At 37.4% G+C, this 19144-nt stretch overlaps 1 protein-coding gene across 3 annotated transcripts in view; it reads right to left on the reverse strand.

Annotated features, from left to right (window-relative positions):
- GRM5 (glutamate metabotropic receptor 5) overlaps positions 1-18924 on the reverse strand; it is a 228831-nt gene extending 209907 nt beyond the window's left edge. For all 3 annotated transcript variants that reach the window (XM_053934655.1, XM_053934653.1, XM_053934652.1), the window contains exon 1: positions 18246-18924. In XM_053934655.1, coding sequence (XP_053790630.1) covers positions 18246-18924 — 679 coding nt within the window. The remainder of the gene's footprint in view (positions 1-18245) is intronic.
- Positions 18925-19144: the final 220 nt, after the last annotated feature.

The raw sequence follows: 19144 nt of genomic DNA on the forward strand, positions 1-19144 counted from the left end.
CTACTATGAAACCCAAATCCTAACCCTAATTTCCTCTGTAGCACTATATCAGCACTTAACAAGCCTTAACAGAGGACATCTAAACTATGTTTTCTCCCTTTATGGAGAAAACTATTAAAATCAATGATCCCTTGAAATAAGGGTGACACAGAGCTGGGATCTTACATTTACTTCTGCGCCCTTCTCTTCAAAATTTTTCTTGAAATCAAACATACTACAGAGACATGATCTGTGGATAATGAAGTCATTTCACTCCCACAAACATGCATTAAATTGTATCCATTGTCCCTGTTATTCTCCAGTATTACAGTGCTACTCCTGAAATATTATTTTCTTTAAAAAACACCCAAAAGATGATCTAAAAATCCCTCTAGATAAAATCCTGCTGCCAGATTTATGATTTTTCAAATAACAAGTCTTAATCCTTTGGGACCACAATTATCTGACACTGCCTTTAATTTTACTGAAGAGTTGTTCCTCCACTTCCGTTGCAGTCATTTCCATATTATTCCTCCTGCCAATCAATTTGCCTTTGCCTTCATATTCTAAAGTCTTCATCTTTGTTATGTCTGTTATTCAGCACACATAATTTAAAATATTTATCTAAAGTACCTGAGTTAGGAAGGCAATAATCACCAGTGAAGAGTTAAATGAAATGGAGGGTTGAATCACCCCTCAGAAGTGACTGTGCATTGTGTGAACCGGGTCTTTGGGACAATTTAGTTAGCAGCTTGAAAAAAATGAAATAAAGTCATCTTTTCTACCACTTTTATGCCAAGAAATGTTTGTTCTGGCCTAGGACCAAGATTGAATTACTTTTAATGTTGACACAATCTGTTCTTGCTTTCTTCATAACTTTGCAGACAGCAACAGTAGACTTCAGCTATCTGTTTTTATTTACTTTTTGAGACTTAATTCATCTTGACTTTTGCAATTTTTATTTCATTATTGTTTTGGATATCCATGATACATTACCTAAATAAAATTCCTTAAGGGTTTCATAGCTCTTCCCTCCATTCCCAGTGGGAAAATCCATTAACAGTAGATCCCATTCCAATAGATATCATTCATTGGCATAAGAAAGTCAGAACCATTGAATAATCACTATTTTTGCTACTGCCTTTTCCTTGTTTGATCCTGAGTATTCTTATTTATATAATTCATTATCTTTCCTAATTTCTCAAACACCTTTTCCTCTGAAATAAGCACTCTTTCAATAAAAGATGTTTATACAAAATCTATTCATTTAATTAAAACCAAGTAAGCTCACAGATTTTTTTAGTGTCTCATTATTCACTCCAATAAAACAAAGCACATTTAATAATAATACATTTTCAGCTGCTAAATATCTCAACAAGCTGTAGAGAGCTGAAAAGAAATTAAGATCCTTGAAAAACAAAGAGGAGTATGTAAAGATTCAAATGAAATAAAAAGCCTGTGTTTGCACTTCTACTGATAACTGCTTTATTTAATATATGCCTGCAGGTTAAGAAAGGTATTTATCAAGAAAAAAAGGTAACATTTATACTGGTATATTCATCATCAGAGAACATTCACTAGCAGTGAAACATTATTATCTACAATATTAAATTTCTATAATAGTCCCTGGAATCACTTTTGCCTGAACTGTCCCAAATAATTTCCAGGCACAGTTGGAGACAGTATGAATCACAAAGTATTCAAAATATGCAGGTCTTGTATGATCAGATTTAATCAGCTTTTCAAGAAAAAGCAAATTGAGATTCTTCATGTACAGCAACTGAAAAATCAGAATTCCATTACATTTACTCCTGTAAAGCTCCCAAGAAGAATGTTGCCTTTTTATGTTTACACATAGGGCCATATGTTTACACAGGCTTTACAGGGCCTTCTGCACAATGGGAGAATGGACAGAACAAGGACAAGTTACATAAATTATTCTGCATTCACTGCTTAGCTCCAGCCTTCATTGCAACAGCTTTGCTTTGTATAGGTGTCATTGCAATAGTCCATAACTGAAGCAGGGGATGAGTTAAAAGTTAGGAAGCGCAGTGCCTAAGCACAGCCATTGATCTTTTTTATTTTCTGATATGCACATGCTCCAGGAGATTAAATTTCCTGTTCCAAACAACTGCAGGCTAATCTATTTTTAAAAGTCTACAATTACTCTCAGAAATATGAGAAACGTAAGATGTTGGCATCAGAACTGGAATAGTTAGCCAAAAGTTCCATGAGAATATAACTTACACATACAATTTTGAGCCACCAGCCTGTTACAACTACCATTTTTTATCGACTACACAAATATGCAGAACAAACATTTCAGTAACCACCAGCATTCCCCAACAACAATTCTATTCCAAGGTGCTGGTTTTACAGAATTTACAATAATATACCTGTTTCTGCTTCAATCAAGGCCAAAGAGTCAATTGGTTTTGCTCAGAGAAAAGTATTGTGGGGAGGAAAATGAATAAACTGATTGCCACACACAATAAGAGTCCTTGACAAAACATGTAATTAAGACAAGCAGGCAGTTCCTCCATCAGCAGGAACACAGCTCCAGTTCTTGTTCTTGTTCTAACACACAATATTAAAAATTTGTCAAACATAGAATCAGAAGTCTATTGTCTATCAGAAAAGGATGCTTTCTGACTTGCTGCTTCTTAGACAGCTCACTTGTTCAGAGTAAAAGTAGCAAAAGGGTTCAGGGCACTTGCTGAACCAGAACCCTGCAGAGTATGTGATGGATTGAAACTGCCATCACTTTTAGTCCAATTCTATTGCACTCTCTGGACTACAGAAATAAAAATGTTAATAAAAGGAAAGGAGTCGTGCTCTAACAGTAAAGTGAGTCATGACTGCAAGTGCTACTATTTGGGAATGGTAATTCTTTTAACAAATTCCTTACAGTGATGTATATGAGCACCAGCTAAGGTGATCGTACCTGGATGCTAGATGCTATTCAAATGCATAACAAGAGAGGAAAAACTTTCAGTGCAAATAAGTAGACAGCAGAACTACAGCAAAGGCAGAGGGGTACGAAAAAAAACCCCAAAACAATTCTTGCCTGTGAAAGAAATCTTCATGTTCCTGTTGAACAAACTGGCAATGCATTTGTTCACAAATTGGCAGGACAGAACACCATACAAGACAGCACTGAGTCAAGGCAATGTAGCTCAGACTGAAAATTAATCTGAAGATCCAAGGGGTGCTTTTTCCACAGGTCTTTTATTCACAGATAGGTCTGGTAACTCTGCCTGATACTTTTTTCACTGCAGGACTGGGTGTTTTGCTACTACTGACTTTCCATCAGAAACGTTAGATATCTAGCTAATATATAGTTCATAAGTAATTGGTAAACAATTCTTGATTGTTTGTAAACTGCTCATATCTTTAAGCAGTATGTGATTAGAAAGAGTGCAGTAAATATCCTTTCTTACTACAAGATCTTTCCCATCAGAAAGTGTTGCTTGGTAACTTTTTGTAGACTTTTCAGTTGCAAAGATTATATTAGGTCAATAACCTCATTGTGAACCTTAGAACAATATATTTTATACATAGCACATTTCAAGCAAAGTCCTTAAATAAATCATCTTCACGATCTGACCAACTCCCTGTGCCTCTGAGATATGTAATTACTTGGTATGGTGCCCCAAATACTTTTTAAATTATATTTAAACCCAAAGCAATCAGTCTAATTATTTATTCAGCAAATTTTGCATGCATGGCAAAATGCTGATCTTTGAAGTCAGAGCATCTTCTCACATATCGATGCAGATTAACAAAATAGTTTCACTGCAAATTCACCATTGCTGTTTTTGGAAGACAGTAAAAATAGCCATTGGACATACTATGTCTCACCTATGGATGTCCACAACAGTGGGCAGTAGATGATAAGACTACAGCGAATTCCACCAAAAGAAAATGAAAATGCACAAACACCCATTCTTGATATTTTGAAAAATATTTTCCATTTAAAAAATCCTCTCCTTTCACTGTAAAATGTTTATCTGTTTTCCACAGAAAAAATATAAGCAAGACATTATAAGATATGTTTTCACACTAATGTAGAGAACAAATACACACAAAAATCTCTGAGATATTATCATAGTTATAAGTATGATTTTTTACAAACAATTCTACAAAACTGTGAAGTAATTACTAATTTCTTGCTTGTGCAATGAAGCAAGTAGCACCTCTACCATGATCATATCAAAATGACACATCTTGCCAGAGAGAAGCCATCAGCTTATGAGACGGTATTAACATGATTGATTTGAAGAGTCATTTTATAAAGCAAAATTCAGTCATTTCTACTTGACATATTTAGGAGAAATCAATTGCTTATAAATGCAAACACCATTCTGAGTTACTGCTGTATTCCATAGTTTGCTTTAGCTTGAAATTTAACTGTGTCTTCAGGAATACAGAGAGCACCTCACTGCATTTTCACTTCTGGTCTGAAGAACTTCAGGCCTTGTGTTACATATACAACACTTGAAAGAAGTGGCACTTCCTGTATAGTAACAGGTCATGACCATGAAAGACAACCCAGTTCAATGAAGAATAGAGGTCTGAGAAAAAGATAGGCACCATTGTTGTCCTCCAGTACAGCATGCCAGCTTTCAGGCCTTTGGTTTCCTAGTGATAAAATTATATTAAATTCATGAAGCATTTCAGGGCTTGTAGATGGCATTTTGTGAATTGGAACTAGGGTATATTAAGTACTCATGTCTATAAATTCTATCAGTGAAGCAAATCATCTAAGCACCGTTGCTATTTCTGCAATTTTTTTTCTTAATTCTGTACTCTTGTGTTCCTCCTTCACCTAGACCTTTTGATATTCTGCTTCCTCTTGCTAAGAGCCCTCTTAGCACTCATATCCTATCTGCACAGAGTTCACTCCTGCCCTTCCACAGCCCACCTGATTAGATAATCTGTAATGAAATAGCTGCAAGTGGCATTATGTTGTGCTCATGTCTTTAAGCCAACATCTCAGCAGCACAGACAGGACAGGGAGAGCACTGCCAAATCTCGGCCACTTTGTTCCAGGTTGTCTGTAGACAAAGGATGTCAATGCTCTTCTTTTTTAAGGAATCTGTCTACCTATGGCCAGTTTTCTTTATGGACATGACTGCAAAATGCTGAAATACTACTTCCTGGGAAGACTGACAATTTTTTAGTGTTTTAGTACACACACAGATGCTGCCCTTCTCCTCCAAATTCTTCAATCTTGTGAGTAAAAACTTACCTTTTACTTCAGCTAGATATTAAAACTTAGTCTCTATACAACTCAGTTAAGCTGTCCATATTGCAAATGTCAAATGAACTCTCTGATTTGGGTAGGAAAACATACTTTAAAATTCTATAGGCCCATGTACATACAGCAAACAGGTACTTTAGGACTTGCACCTGTATTTTAGCTGGCAGTATAATTAGGTCCCATATGGTTAATGAAATGTAACATGTCAGTATTTTGTAGGCTGAGATTTGTCACACGGAGGTGTTGAATATAACACCCACTCTACCAACTGTTCAAGAGGAGAAAAAAAACAGAATCAGATAAAAGCTTTTGTGTAAAAGAGAAACAGGAACCAGCCTTACAGGTTTGATTTTCCCATGTTTCTAATGTTCTCTTCCTTTTTTCCAGAGGAGCTATGTCAATCAAGATGCTTTTCCTCAATGTTTCAGAGCACCTTCTCTAAGAGCACAATCCCCTGTGTATTTGGTAACAGAAACATGTATTCAAACTACATGTCCATAAGTTTTGCTGCCCCACATTCCAAGTAGTGTCTGAGTGTCCCTTCTCTCCAAAGTATTGCTCCTCACAACACTTCTATCACACACTTGAAATGTGGGTGTTTGGAATAAATGCTTCAAAGACACCCATGTGTGCCAGTGCTCAGCCTACAAAATGCCAAGCCATTATAAAATCATTAAGCAGGCCCCTTGCAGATGGCTGAAGGCATGTCCCCACCAGGCTACAGATGGGACTGCAGGCACACCCAAAGCAGCTCTGATCCAGCCTGTTGTGTTGAGATGCTCAGCTCCAGAGTGTTGTGCCCCATGCCATACTTCCCAATGGACTAATGAGTTGGGAGGACAATACTGCAATGATACAGCCCAAATGTGTATTTGAACCAGTCTCTCCATTGTAAAACACTGGCATGAAATTTGCAGTTTCATCAGGGCCACAGAGATAGTCCAGAAGAGCAAGCAACTGCATCTCACTTCCACATAAACCATCCCAAAATCCCTTCTCCAGTAGCCACTCCACTGTCTTGCTCTCCATGGCCTGTACTCCCAGGCTGACTTTTCTGGTTTGAGGGATTTGGTTTGACTGTCACTCTTGAAGGGGGCTATAAGAGAGTACTGTGTTTCCATCCACAGAGACAGAAGTTAATCAAGCAGCAAAGACAGATCCACAGCACAGAGTATAGGACACAACAACCTTCCCTCTCCTAATGTGGCTGAGTGTGATGAACATGCCATCACATACAATTGGAGAGGCTCACCGTAGCCTGACGTGGGCATATCTGACCACAAGTGACTGAGTCTCTTCTCAGCACTTTATCTCCTGTGCCAGACCTATTTGCATGTCACTCCTCTACAAGCTGGAGGAAATGGACAATTAGTAAATCTACAGGTCAAGCAACTCTCACTTCTCAATAAAACTCCATGACAGGATGTTTGTATAACTATAAAGCTTACACAGCTCAGTTGAGTCTAAGGTAGCTTATCAGAAGATACTGTGTGCCTAGCTCATCCCAGTCATTGCAGCAGTCTGTCTTCTATGCAAAACCCATAAGGTGGAGATCTCTGAATGCATGCTGCACCAGATGTTTTATTCTGAACAATTTAAGTGTGATGACAGACATGCTTTGTGTAAATACCTTTAGATTAAAAAAAAAAAAAAAAAAAAAGTCCTCCATAGAAAATCTGTCTCAGTGAACAAAATCTTCAGCTCCATACCCAGTAAGACACAGACCGTCTACATATCACTTTCTTTTCAGGAGGCATGAATGTGCCAAAATAAGAAGCTGAGCACTGAAATACCCTGTACAGTGGTCTTTCAAGGCAGATATTTAAGCCAGGGAAAGAGAGCATCTGACCTCACTTTAACATTTTTTTAGACCCCTTAAATTTGAGTTGTCTCATACTTTCCCTTTAGGAAATGAAATAGGTCAGACAAATTGCTTGTCTTTTTGCATATGCATGAAAATGAGCAAGGTAACTTCACATCCCACAGTGCTGCCAGAATGAAAAAACCAAAGAAACCATTTTTATATATAACCATGATTGAAGATGTATAAAAATGCTTATATTCAGAAGATAATATGTACTCTCTCACAATTCTATTTTGGGCACATATCCTAATCTTTTTGAAAGCTTCTGTTAATGTGAAAATTATTTGAGTCCTGTATTTTTATGTGGTAAAGATAGAAGAAAAAGGAAAAACTACTTACCTATCAAATGCAACCTGAAGTTCTGTTCTACTCATAAAACCAAATGACCAGCACCTGCAAGTTTTTTACTTATTTTCCTCCCTGGATTTTTTTGAAAACCTATGATAAAATTCTTCTCTGAGATGCAAAGCTCTCATGGAAACGGGAAAGGAGATGGTCTCACTGTTTTTTCTCCATCAACAGAGATATAAGCTCCCATTCCAAACTTCCAAAGTTTGTAATGGGAAAGGAGTTTTGCTCCTTTTTCATGCTTAAATATAGCTTCACTCATTTGCTGTCAGGATGCAGGTCTGCTGCCTGTTCAGCAGTGCTCTCAGATCACAGACACTGACAATTTTTTCTGCAAGTAAAGGAACACCCCCAAGAGCATGTCCACATCCTCCCTGACTGCTCACTCCTCTTGCTTACAAGAACCATGTTCAAAGCAACCTGATGGTGTTGAATTATTCAAGTGCAACAGGTATTGTGTTCAAGAACCCAATCCTAACGTAATTGAGACTGAAGTTGTGTATAAAGCCTGTTGAACATAAAATAGAGGAAGATTTTCAGTTTATCTTTCAGCTTCAATGCTTTGCTTGCATGTGAAAAAATGTCCTGTTTTTCACTAAGTGCCAAATCTGCAAATTTAGCCACTGAAATACACTAAGCTTTAAGAATGTAGACTTGTTGAAAAATATATCTAGTTAGAATAATATATTTTAAAAAGAGAATATGGACCTTAAACCTGAACTTTGGGATACATCTGGACTACGTCTTCTCTAGCTGAAAGAACTTTAAAAATAGTGTGTAATTTTGATGGCCTTTATTTTATCCAGGGCTCAATCTGCGCTGATTGATAGTCAGGGTCACATGAACCAAAAGTTTCAGAAATTTCCAAATCGGTGCATCCTGTCATATTTATGGAATTATCTACCTGAAGTTGCTCAGTAATCTTATTTTGACCAGGGAGGGATAAGAGCAAAAAAAAATCAATCCTAACCAGGAGTAACAGTAAAGAATTAATGCAATCAGAAAAGCAACAGCAGTGGGTTTAAAAAAAACCCACTGAACCTTGACAATGGTGAGACAGTAAGCCAGATAAGCAGAAGTTATGACAAGAGGGAGGAGGATAACTGTGAAGGGAAAAATCAGCAGTATATATTTACAGGCCAGCATGGTATTGGTTTGCTAATAAGGTAAGAAATATCACTTTGTATGCTGAAGTCGTGCCTGACTTCAAGATGAAGAAAATAGAATATCAATTTCCCTAAGAGAAAGGGTACATGTTCTTAAAAATGAATTTGACAAAACTGGAAAGATTTATACAAGGACTATAAGAAAAACTCAGCACCTGGAAAAGCCACTTTACAGAAGTGACAGGAGACGTAGAGCTCTTTGGTTTCACCAAAATAAAGATTAGAAAAATGCCTGGGAAGAGAAGGTTTTCCCGGGAAAAAAATATCATAATAAAGGGTTATAGGTTGGAGAAAACAGCTGGTTATTTCATTTGAAGAATGAGTAATTCACAGCGTGAACAGGCTACCTGATAGTGAAATCAACTCTGTCTCTACATGAGGTCCTAAGGTGAAGATGCTCTGTGTGTATCTTCATAAACAGTATGTTTTAGCCTAAGTGATAACTACTAATAACTAGCTGTCATTTCATTACCTATATTACACAGCAGAAATAAGATATGGAGAACAGATTTACATAAATTCAAACCTGGGAAGGGTGAACATGTTCTGTGATTTGGCCATGTGTGATCAACCGTAGTTTATATATGCTGGCCTTATATCCTCCAGAATCTCAGTCTTGGACAACTGAATTGTCTGTTGTAGCTATCTTCACTGAAATTTCTTAGATCCTTATCACAGTCCTCTCACTATTTTTTGCACCTCTGTTTTGGCAGTAATACCTCTATTCTTCCTCCTACCCCCTGTAATGCCAACTAGGAAGTTAGAAGTTTCCTCAAGAGGAAAATGTACAAACAAAACATGTAATCCTAGTTAAAGACAAATAGGAAGCATCTGACTAGATCACAATAGACTGAGGAACAGTCTGTGGAGGAATTTTCCTCATCCTTCCACTGTTCTCAGCAGTTAGTTTGGATTTTGGCCATGGGACTCATTCAGTGTGATGGTTTACCCTCCACCCCAGATATGATCTTTGCAATTCTTCAAGTATATATTGCACTTTGAGAAAAGCCATTCCCCATACATTGTTTGTTTGCCCTTTGACAATGTAATTGAATTTATATGGAGGCTTTCACATATATCACCTGGACCATGTATCTGGCCAGCCATAAATGTTGTCAGACTTCCAGAACAAAAAAATCAAACCCCTCAGTTAAAGGAAATCTTATATACATTATTTTCCAGTCAGTATATTCAGAATTATGAACTCATTATGTTCATTTAAAAACAAGGCAATGATTTATGAAGAATATTGTCTGCAAATTCAGTTGCCAAGGTAGATGGCAACTGTTCTGTTAACAACCTTCCCAATCACTCCTTTAATGTATACACATATAATATAATTATATAAACACCATGCATTACAGCATGGGCTGCCTCCATATCATGAGCCTGCAATCAGATTTTAGTAAGATGGATGCAACATTATTCTCTCTCTAGTGGCTTTCAAACTAAATTAAAGTAAATATATAATTTTTGGCTCACCTCCAAGATCATTGTCTCCTGCATGATTCAAGTATCAGCTAGTCAGAACTGCCTTAGGGAAGGCGGAAAAGTTTAAAAGATCCAACACAAGCCCTTTGCCCTTTCTTGGCTTTCAAAGAAATCTCAAATTAGGTCTCATAGGCGCAGGAAATGTTCTTCATGTATGGACCAATGTAAATATCTATTCTGCTCCTTAAATGCACAGAAATTTTCCAATTTTGAAGCATCATTGATTTAATTCCTGTACTATTAAGCTGCCTACGATATGGTTTTGATGTATAAAGATACTGACAAGCACAGGACATCCTCTTTTTTCCTTGTTTCTGTAGGAAAATAAATCCTAGTTTCTTGTAGTCTCTTCCTACCTGTGGTCTTAAACTAGCATTCTGAAAAGTGTTTTCTAATCCTAGTCCTTCCAATGGTGTTGGATAGCTTTTTCTCTCTCTCTCCCCTTGTCCCTGGGTCCCATCTCAACAGTGTTCTGATCACCCCTGAATTCTCAATAACAGAATCTATTTCAATGAATATGAAACAATGCTTTGGGAGTTTTTTGGGTTTTGTGATTTGTTTTTTTTTCATATATCAAAATTTAGTTTTAACCTTAAAATCTATGAAAAATTACTTAACAAATTAATGATTTAAATTTCCTGCCACTAGGTAACATACATGAAAAAAGAAAAATATACAGTTTGAAGAATAAGGAACAAAGATTCAGAAGTACCACAAATGTTTACAAATAGTGAATAATGGGACACTAATCCTTAACTATTGGATTCATTTTGGATACGTTTCAATATATAAAAAGATATTTAATTTGTATACAGGATTGGTAACACAAGACACATGCTAAATAAAATGGGATGTAAGGGAAACTTCAAGCTCTTTCGTGAATAAAAAACCTTTTGCCAAAACTGTTAAGGAATGTTAATATCTGTGAAAAGAAATTAAAAGTGAACACAGTTTAGAACAAAGCTCTTATTTGATTTATCAAGTTATCTTTTATCAACTCAATATAAACCTGCCAAGCAGTTTATTTTGACCAAATTCTAAATTTTTTTGAGTTTTTATTCACTAAAAAATGTTGTTATTTTACCTTTGAATTCTGACTTGGGACAAAAATTACTTCAGGAAATGTATTTGTTTTAATTGCATGAAATATCTGTTTTCAACCAGGTCTATAGCATGTACTTTTTAATCTTAAATACAAAATATCAATGAGGGATACAGAAAAGGAATCACTGCCACTACCCTTAGGTATCTGATAACACATAATAGAAGAACCATCTTTGGTAAAACTGCTCTGACCCAGTAAGTACTCTGCAGTGAAACTTCGTTTTCTGAAAGATTTCCAAACCTCATCAACTTTATAGATCCTTCTCTGATTGAAGAGGTGCAACCTGGGCATGTGGACAGTAACTGGGCTATTTCCAGGCCTTGAGCAGTGGAAAAAAGGAAGATGAAGCTGGAGGTTGCTGGACTCTTATTGTTTCTTCTCAGTGAAGGCAAGTTTCATGACACTGAAACTTTCACTGAGTTACTGTAGAGTCTAAGTGGCTGAAAAAGTGACATTCAAACACTTAGTCCCTAAACAAAAGAAGCAAAGTAACATTTTGACAACCCAAATTACCTACTCTTAGCTAAATCCACCTTCCATCATTCATTTAAAAATTAATTTTCTTTTTAAGATTTAGAATAGCACACCTCCTAGCTCATATTCCTTTTGCAGTCTCATGGTATTTTCCCTAAGAATTTTCATCCCTGTTACACTCACAGAATGCAGAGTATACCCCTCACTTAATATTTTTCTGTCAGTCAAGATCCTTCACAGCAGGTATGTCTGGCCTGAGCAGCCTAAGAGCAGTGTTAAAGTATTGTCTGGGCTGTCACTCACTGCAGAGCAACACAAACATTAACTCAAAGTTACTCCACTTTTCTGTCTCAGTATTCCCAGTTGGCAGAGAGCATTTGCTCACTTTTCACAATTGGGATACTAGGACAACTATTTAAATTAGTCCAGAAAACAGCTACCTCTTTCAGATGTCAATATTTAATTAAAATCAGCAAGCAACAGGATAGGACTGGAATTTGAACTGGGTATTTTTTCCCCCATATTTTCTTTCAGATAAGAGATATTTTTCAGTTTTTCTAGGATATTAATATGATTAAGAGAATATCAAATTATGATAATTCTGATCTCAAAATTTATGTCTGAAACAGTTTAAAAGTAATTTCAGAAAACTCCAAACACATAATTAGTTTTACCCAATAGCAAAAATTAAACATTGAATAGGATACTCTCCAGTGTTTATACAGGAAATTCTTCAATTTTCAGAAATAGATTTTTAGAAATAGATTTTGGCTGCAAATGAAAATATTTTCATGGACTAGCACAGACATTTATTGTATCCTGGGTTAGTTTAGTTAGGTGTTCTGATAAATGTTAGTTAGCCGGTTCTGTATACCCCCGTGTATGCCCATGTTCCCCCCGCGGTGGTTTGCTCTGGGTCACTTACCATTGGAGCATCCCCATGTCAGTCTTGTGGCCACGCCCTGTCCATTCTTGAGAGTTCTGTGTCTGTTACCCCATCCCCGTGTCCCTGTTCATCCTGGAACCCTGTACACACCCCTGTCGTGTCCCCATTGGTTACCGCAGTCTACGTCACTCCCACGTTGCCTGTCCCCATTGGGCAAGGGGGGTTTCCGCCTGTGTCTGTCCGCCCCCTATAAAACCCCATGCGTTCCTTTGTTTGCTGCCATCTTGTCCATGCTGCGCTAGGGAGCGGTCGCTGCTCTCCATCGCAGCACCGTGCAGCAATAAAACCTTCTCCAGCCAACTGCAAGGACAAGGTGTGCCTCCTTCACCTCTTTACCTCATCCCAGCATCAGTTACAGAGCACGGCCAGCCCATGCCGGTGCGCTAAGCCAGAGCGCCTGGACCACTCAGCAACCCCAGTCTGGCCGAGAAGCAGCGCCCTTAGCCCGGACCGGGGAGAAGAATGTAAAACCGCAGACATTCATAGCATATTATTTCAACATGGGTTTTTTTTCTGCATATAAAGCATGAAAAAAATATCACCTCTGCTTCAAATTAAATTAACCCAGATTTCAATTGTATTACTTTGTGAAAAGCAAATAATATTTTTGACTATGATACAATTGTTGTCTCTAAAGGAGAAAAATCCAAAGGAAAGACCTCATATAAGTACAGTTTTTTTCCAGGCAACTGGTTTAACATCAACTTGTTGCAATTTTTTCATTCATTTATTCATCCTATTCTCACAGACTATGAATAATTTTGATTTAGCTTTTTATTTGGGAGCAAATGATGGGGGCAAAAATAACCTTTTAACCAGACATATTTGAACAAAAATGAAAGGAACTGTGTGACATAACCTTTATGTGCAGGGAAAAAGAGGTCTGCTTTTGTTATGCTTGCCAGATTACATCCCAAGAAAATGAATGTGAAACACCTCTTTATATGCACTTATGATTAATTTAAATTAAGCAAAGTTAAACATGGAGGACTTCAAGGATGAGTTTCATTCAATGTTTACCTGCAGAGCTGCCTGAAGAAAATGTCAACAAACTGTCTTATTTCTTAAGGCTGCCTTCAAAAGCAAATTACACCTTGTACATAACCAGAATAAATTTCTCCCTTGCCATCCCAAATATATTTGGCTTATTGTGTTTCAATTGTACCCCTGTCCAGTTCTATTTTGCTAGCATACATCACCTCTTCACCCCATTCAGTGCAGGAAAATAAATGGTTTCCAATGGCAAAGAAAATTGCCTTTCTAGTTATTAGTTCATTTGACTTGAGGCAAATTTTAAGCAGAGATTCTCAGGGATTGATCTTGTTTCTGAGCAGGAAGGTCTGGTCCAAATGTCAGTCTGCTTAACAGGAGGGTACTGAGTTCAAACTGGCTTTCAGAATGAGGCTTCAAAACCTCAGTGACTGGAGAAAATAAAATCGCACATATTTTTCTTTGATCTTTCAAAAAGACCAAGGAATGCTTTCATATGGGAAATTAGGTAAATGGGCAACTCTCTTTCGGAAGCCAGCCAGCCTCTTCCAGATTAACTGTGGTGTCAAGTGGTTAAGCAAGAAAAGGCTGAGAAAAATCCCCACGGTGCATGAGCTGCATGGCCCACCTGCATGCCAAACATCATCACCCAAAAATACACACACAAATTTCCCTCTCTATGCCTTCCTGTGAGCATTGCTTTCCACAGAGGTGGGCAACAGTTACATGAGCTAAAAAGGATCTCAAACATTCTTGCAAGACTGAGAGACTAAATTAGGGGCCTTCTCTCTGCTGTGCTAATTTTCCTCAGACAGAAGCACACACTGAGTTCTTGGCTGCATTATTGACTTGCTGTCTGTGAAGTTGGTTTAAGAAATGAATGTTGGTTTAATTTTAAGGAAAGTTTGTTTAAGCTATGCTCCTATCACAGAAGTGGAAAAAAAAAACAAAACATCTGTAACATCAGCTGAAAGAGTTGGACCAGTAGGAACTCCAGCACACCCTGGCATGCCTATTGTAGTAATCCATAAATTTTGAAGCAGTTGCTTCAGGCTTGGCGTGATAGGTCCTTAGTACAAGGAGTTTCACGTCCCAGTTTCCCTCATTCCTGCTCACTCCTAGCTCCCTGCCATGCACTGCTAACTTGGCTGTTCATGGGGCCACAGCATGGACTGAACCTCAGAACTGATACGGCTTTTTGAAAAACAGTCCTCATTGTGCATGGAAAGGTTTTATTTTAAAGCCAGATTGGTTCAGAGTAGAGCCCCAGAAGAAATTCAATGTAAGGAAGAGTTGGAGAGTGGGGGAAGATGGTGATAATGATTCCTGACAGAGCCAAGAAAGAGTTACAACCCAAGACTAAGACTTGCAAATATTTCTGATTTGCCTATGTAAAATACACTACAGAAAGTGAAGATGACTTATTATTTTTATGAGAAACATCATTCATTTGCTGCTCACATTTTGTATTGAAGGGATTGAAGAACCTTCCTCCTCAAAATTAAAAGAGCTACCCAGACAGCCATCCTTGCTATCTTCCCATTTTTAGGAAAAAAATTTACTTTTAGAGGTAAAAGTAACCTAGAGGCATCACCTAGTTTAATTTGTAATGCTAAATGTCAAAGGAGCAAAGTTTACAAGAATCTTTTGACATTTTTTGTGTGTTTTAAATCTGGAAGTCTTCAGTAAGGATTTAACAACACAACTTCAGATCAACCTTCCAAAACATTAATCCACTGTAGACAAAGATAATTATTAAGTTTATAAGGAGAGATTCAAACAAGAAGCTTTCTATTATGAAACTGTTGATGTATGCCAGTCTTTTCTTACACTAGACCAAAAAGAGACCTATAAATTTATCTGCTCGTGGGACTGCCAAAGAAATGAAACTAACAGGCTTTTCATGCCTCTTTTTTACTCTCCATCCAGCTTTGGAGGAGATCCTCCCTCTCCATGGAAATCATTCACAGAAGCCAAAGATCGTATTGATCAGAATATAATCATAAAGATCAGAAGACTCTGGTTAATAAACTAATTACTGAATAAAAATTAGCTAAAGATAATTAATTAAGCTGGCAAGAACTACCTTCTATGTGTGAAAAGAAGGACTACCTTCTATGGGATCTTCTAAAATGCTACATCAATAAAAATTGCAAGGAGCAGAATTCACCAATTTTTTTTCTGTTTTGAAATAATACCTGTGAATGTAGGACACTGAGTTGAGTGGGATATTTGGAATGTTATATTACAAGATACCATAGTAAAATGAAAAATAATTGCAGCATAAATAAATAAATAATCTGTCTTTTGGTTATTTACTCAATTCCTTTTCTTTGGCATGCATGTGTAGGGTTTTTTAAAGGTGGTTTAAAAAAAATGCAAGGGTTAACATGTGGCATAGTCTTTGGAAAGTGTCCTAAACATCAGACATTGTCACATTTCAAAAAAGTACCTTGATCAGCTAGTATTTTTCTATTCCATCATAAATACATATATTCTATTGTAATAAAACTTTTGATGTTATTTACCTGGAGAGTCTATTCATCATCCTTACCAGATTATGCAACTAGATGATAGGACCATAAGGTTCACCCAAGTTTAATGCTCTTTCACTGAAGTCCAAAATTATATTGCTGTAAATATGCTATGAAGGAGGCCTCAGGTTTTAACAGTGTTCCACTTACCATATCCACTTTAACAATGGCAGAAGCAGGCACATGTTGTACTACATATATAATATTGTTTTTCGCCTTCACATTCAGCTCTTTCCTCATTTACTTCTCATCTTGCCCATAGCATCTATATCCCACTCCAGCCATTGTGTCCCTATTTCCATTTTTCCAATGCACAGTACAAAGTTCCTCTGCCATAAGATTAACGTGCCATATGCTACCATCTGCTCTAAAGAGTGTCCTCAGAAAGTGGAAAAAGTACAAATTTTCACTCTGTGAAGAATCAGACTTTGATATAAGCATGACTATTCCCACACTGAATATAAAACATCCCATCTCAATAAGAGGTATGAAAGATGGTCATTGCAAAAACTAGATAAGTCATCAAAAGTAGTCAGAATATAAAATCTTATGCTATTGTTAGTAACATTATTTTTGACCATGAGATTATTCATACATATTTATGGAGGGAAGGCTGCACACCTAACCATGCCAAAGGCATCAGCTGGTACAGAATACCCTCACTACATGATGTCACAAAGAGTGATTTATACACTGTTTTGAAAACTGAAATTTTATATTAAACTCTTACTGTATTCATGCATCCCCATACAAAAGAGGCTTCAGCTATTTACCAGCTCTCACTATCATGATGGAAATGTGGTTGCAACAATCTGCATGCAAATTCTAACTTTTTTTTTTTAATGCTGCAGAATAAGTTCTCTGCATATCTGTAGGAGGAAAGAGATCTCAATATTATACCATTGGACCAGCATCTTCTCAGAAGGGGCTTTGAATAGTATAAAGCCTGCCAGAGAAACATATTCAGTGTTTGGGAAGGGCAATCTGCTCTCTATTGGTTGTAATAAAGCCAGCAGCATCTGCCACTGTTCGGCAACGTCACCACCACTACTCAGTCTCTTAAAATTTTTCATTCTCCATTTGAATTCTAAGCCTGCCATTCAGCATCTGTCTATTTGAACAGAGGCAAAGTGGTGAGGTCCTAAAACTCATCACAGAATTTAATTCTGTAAAAGTCCTTAAATGAGGATGTCATTAGGCAGGGGCTGATGAAGCTTGCTCTTAAGACAGTATCAAATTCTAGTCAATTCTAGCAAGATGAACTCAATTCTATCAGTAAAAGGAATAATGAAATCAAGTGCACTTTTCCGTAGCATTTTCCTTTAATCACATACTCTTCTGAATGCTGGATAAAAGGCTTAAGCTCTATGTCAAATAAATAAAAAGAGTAAAGCAATTTAGTACACAGTTCTGATTTTCTGGACACCTGATGGAGCATAAATGTGTGAGGAAATTCAAGGAAACTTCCCTGGCTCTCTCCCAAAACCAATGCCCATAGAGAGAGGAAGAAATGGTGCAATACTCTATGGACTTCTGTAAAAAGGATGAAAATATATCTGATCTTGAGGAGCTGGGACAATTTGCATTCAAATATTAGCCAGAATTGTGTGTTTTCTATTACCTGTGGCTCAGACAATAAACTGGAACACATTCTGACTCAGCTACAGTTTCAAATGATGATTTAGCTCTCATCTGCACTATGAAAACCAGATGCTTTCTCACACCCATTGATTCTAAAATAGTCATAATTATTACTCTACATAAATTCATTGATTCGCAGATAAAGAAAAATAAATGTTAACTAAATTAAATTAAATTTAGAGACTCCAGATCAAGCGCTTTTACCAGTGAGTGGCCCTAGAGCATGCACCGCACCATCTTATGTTTCAAAATTTGTTTTCAGCCATTGACAACATGAGGCTACTTCAGACCCACCGAGAATGTAAAGTTATTATTAAGCAAAAGTCTATACTGTTGACAGCTGACTGGTAAAAATCCAACAACATTAAACTATCATCATGCATCAATTAGTCCACATCAGAGTATTTCAAAGGCATTTTTATGTGGTAAAAAGCAACCTCTTACCTTCGGTATGTACAGCGGAAACATAGGTCCAGTTATAGCGTTTGACGATGTCCACCATCGCCTTTGCTTGCTGTGCGTCAGATGGCACCACTCTCATAAAATACTTGAACAGAGTTTTGTCGCTTAGGTCCATGCTTGTGGCAGAATAAGCAATCTGAGGTATATTGAAAAGTTGCAACAAGTTCTGGACCTGGATAGCAACAGAGCTGGAGCCAGGCCCAATGACACCAACAATGGGTTTCTTGGAGCGGAAAGACGATGATGATCCATCCACACATCGCACCATCCCTTCCTCTTCTTCCGAAGAAATAAGAGAGTCCCTTATAAACTCAATGCTCTGCTCAAGAGCCACAGCAGAATGCCAGCAGGAGTCCCTTATTTCACATCCTAATGTTATATTTGGCAACAGTGTGGGGTCCAAATTAATTCTGTCAAGGGTATGTAGCATTGCCTCCACTCTCTGAATACCATACTGCTCTCTTACCTCTCCACATTTCCTCTCATGGACTTTGTCAACAGTTGGTTGGTGATGGACAGAGAATAGAGCTCCAATGATAATATCACCAGGCATGTGTGCAACCACTCTTCTCTCATTTGCCTGTGCTGAAACCAAAAGCCCAAAGTTCCCGCAGACATCTTCCTTCAACAGCAGGATTGCAAGGAACAGCAAAAGGACCATTTTAGGAACTTTTAGGCTGGTAGAGACAACATGATGGAAAAATGTTGGAGAGCTGATGAAAAGCAGTTATCAAATCTTCTGAATAGAAGGAGCACTATACTGATTGTTAACCAGGAGTTGACATCTGTTCTCTAAGGAGTCACCATCATCTCCAAGTGGATAGCTATGCAGAGCTGCACATGAGGTCATAATTCTCATACCCTTCAAAAATTAATAAATA

Source organism: Vidua chalybeata, chromosome 2 (genome assembly GCF_026979565.1).
Source record: "Vidua chalybeata isolate OUT-0048 chromosome 2, bVidCha1 merged haplotype, whole genome shotgun sequence".
NCBI classification, from domain to species: Eukaryota; Metazoa; Chordata; class Aves; order Passeriformes; family Viduidae; genus Vidua; species Vidua chalybeata.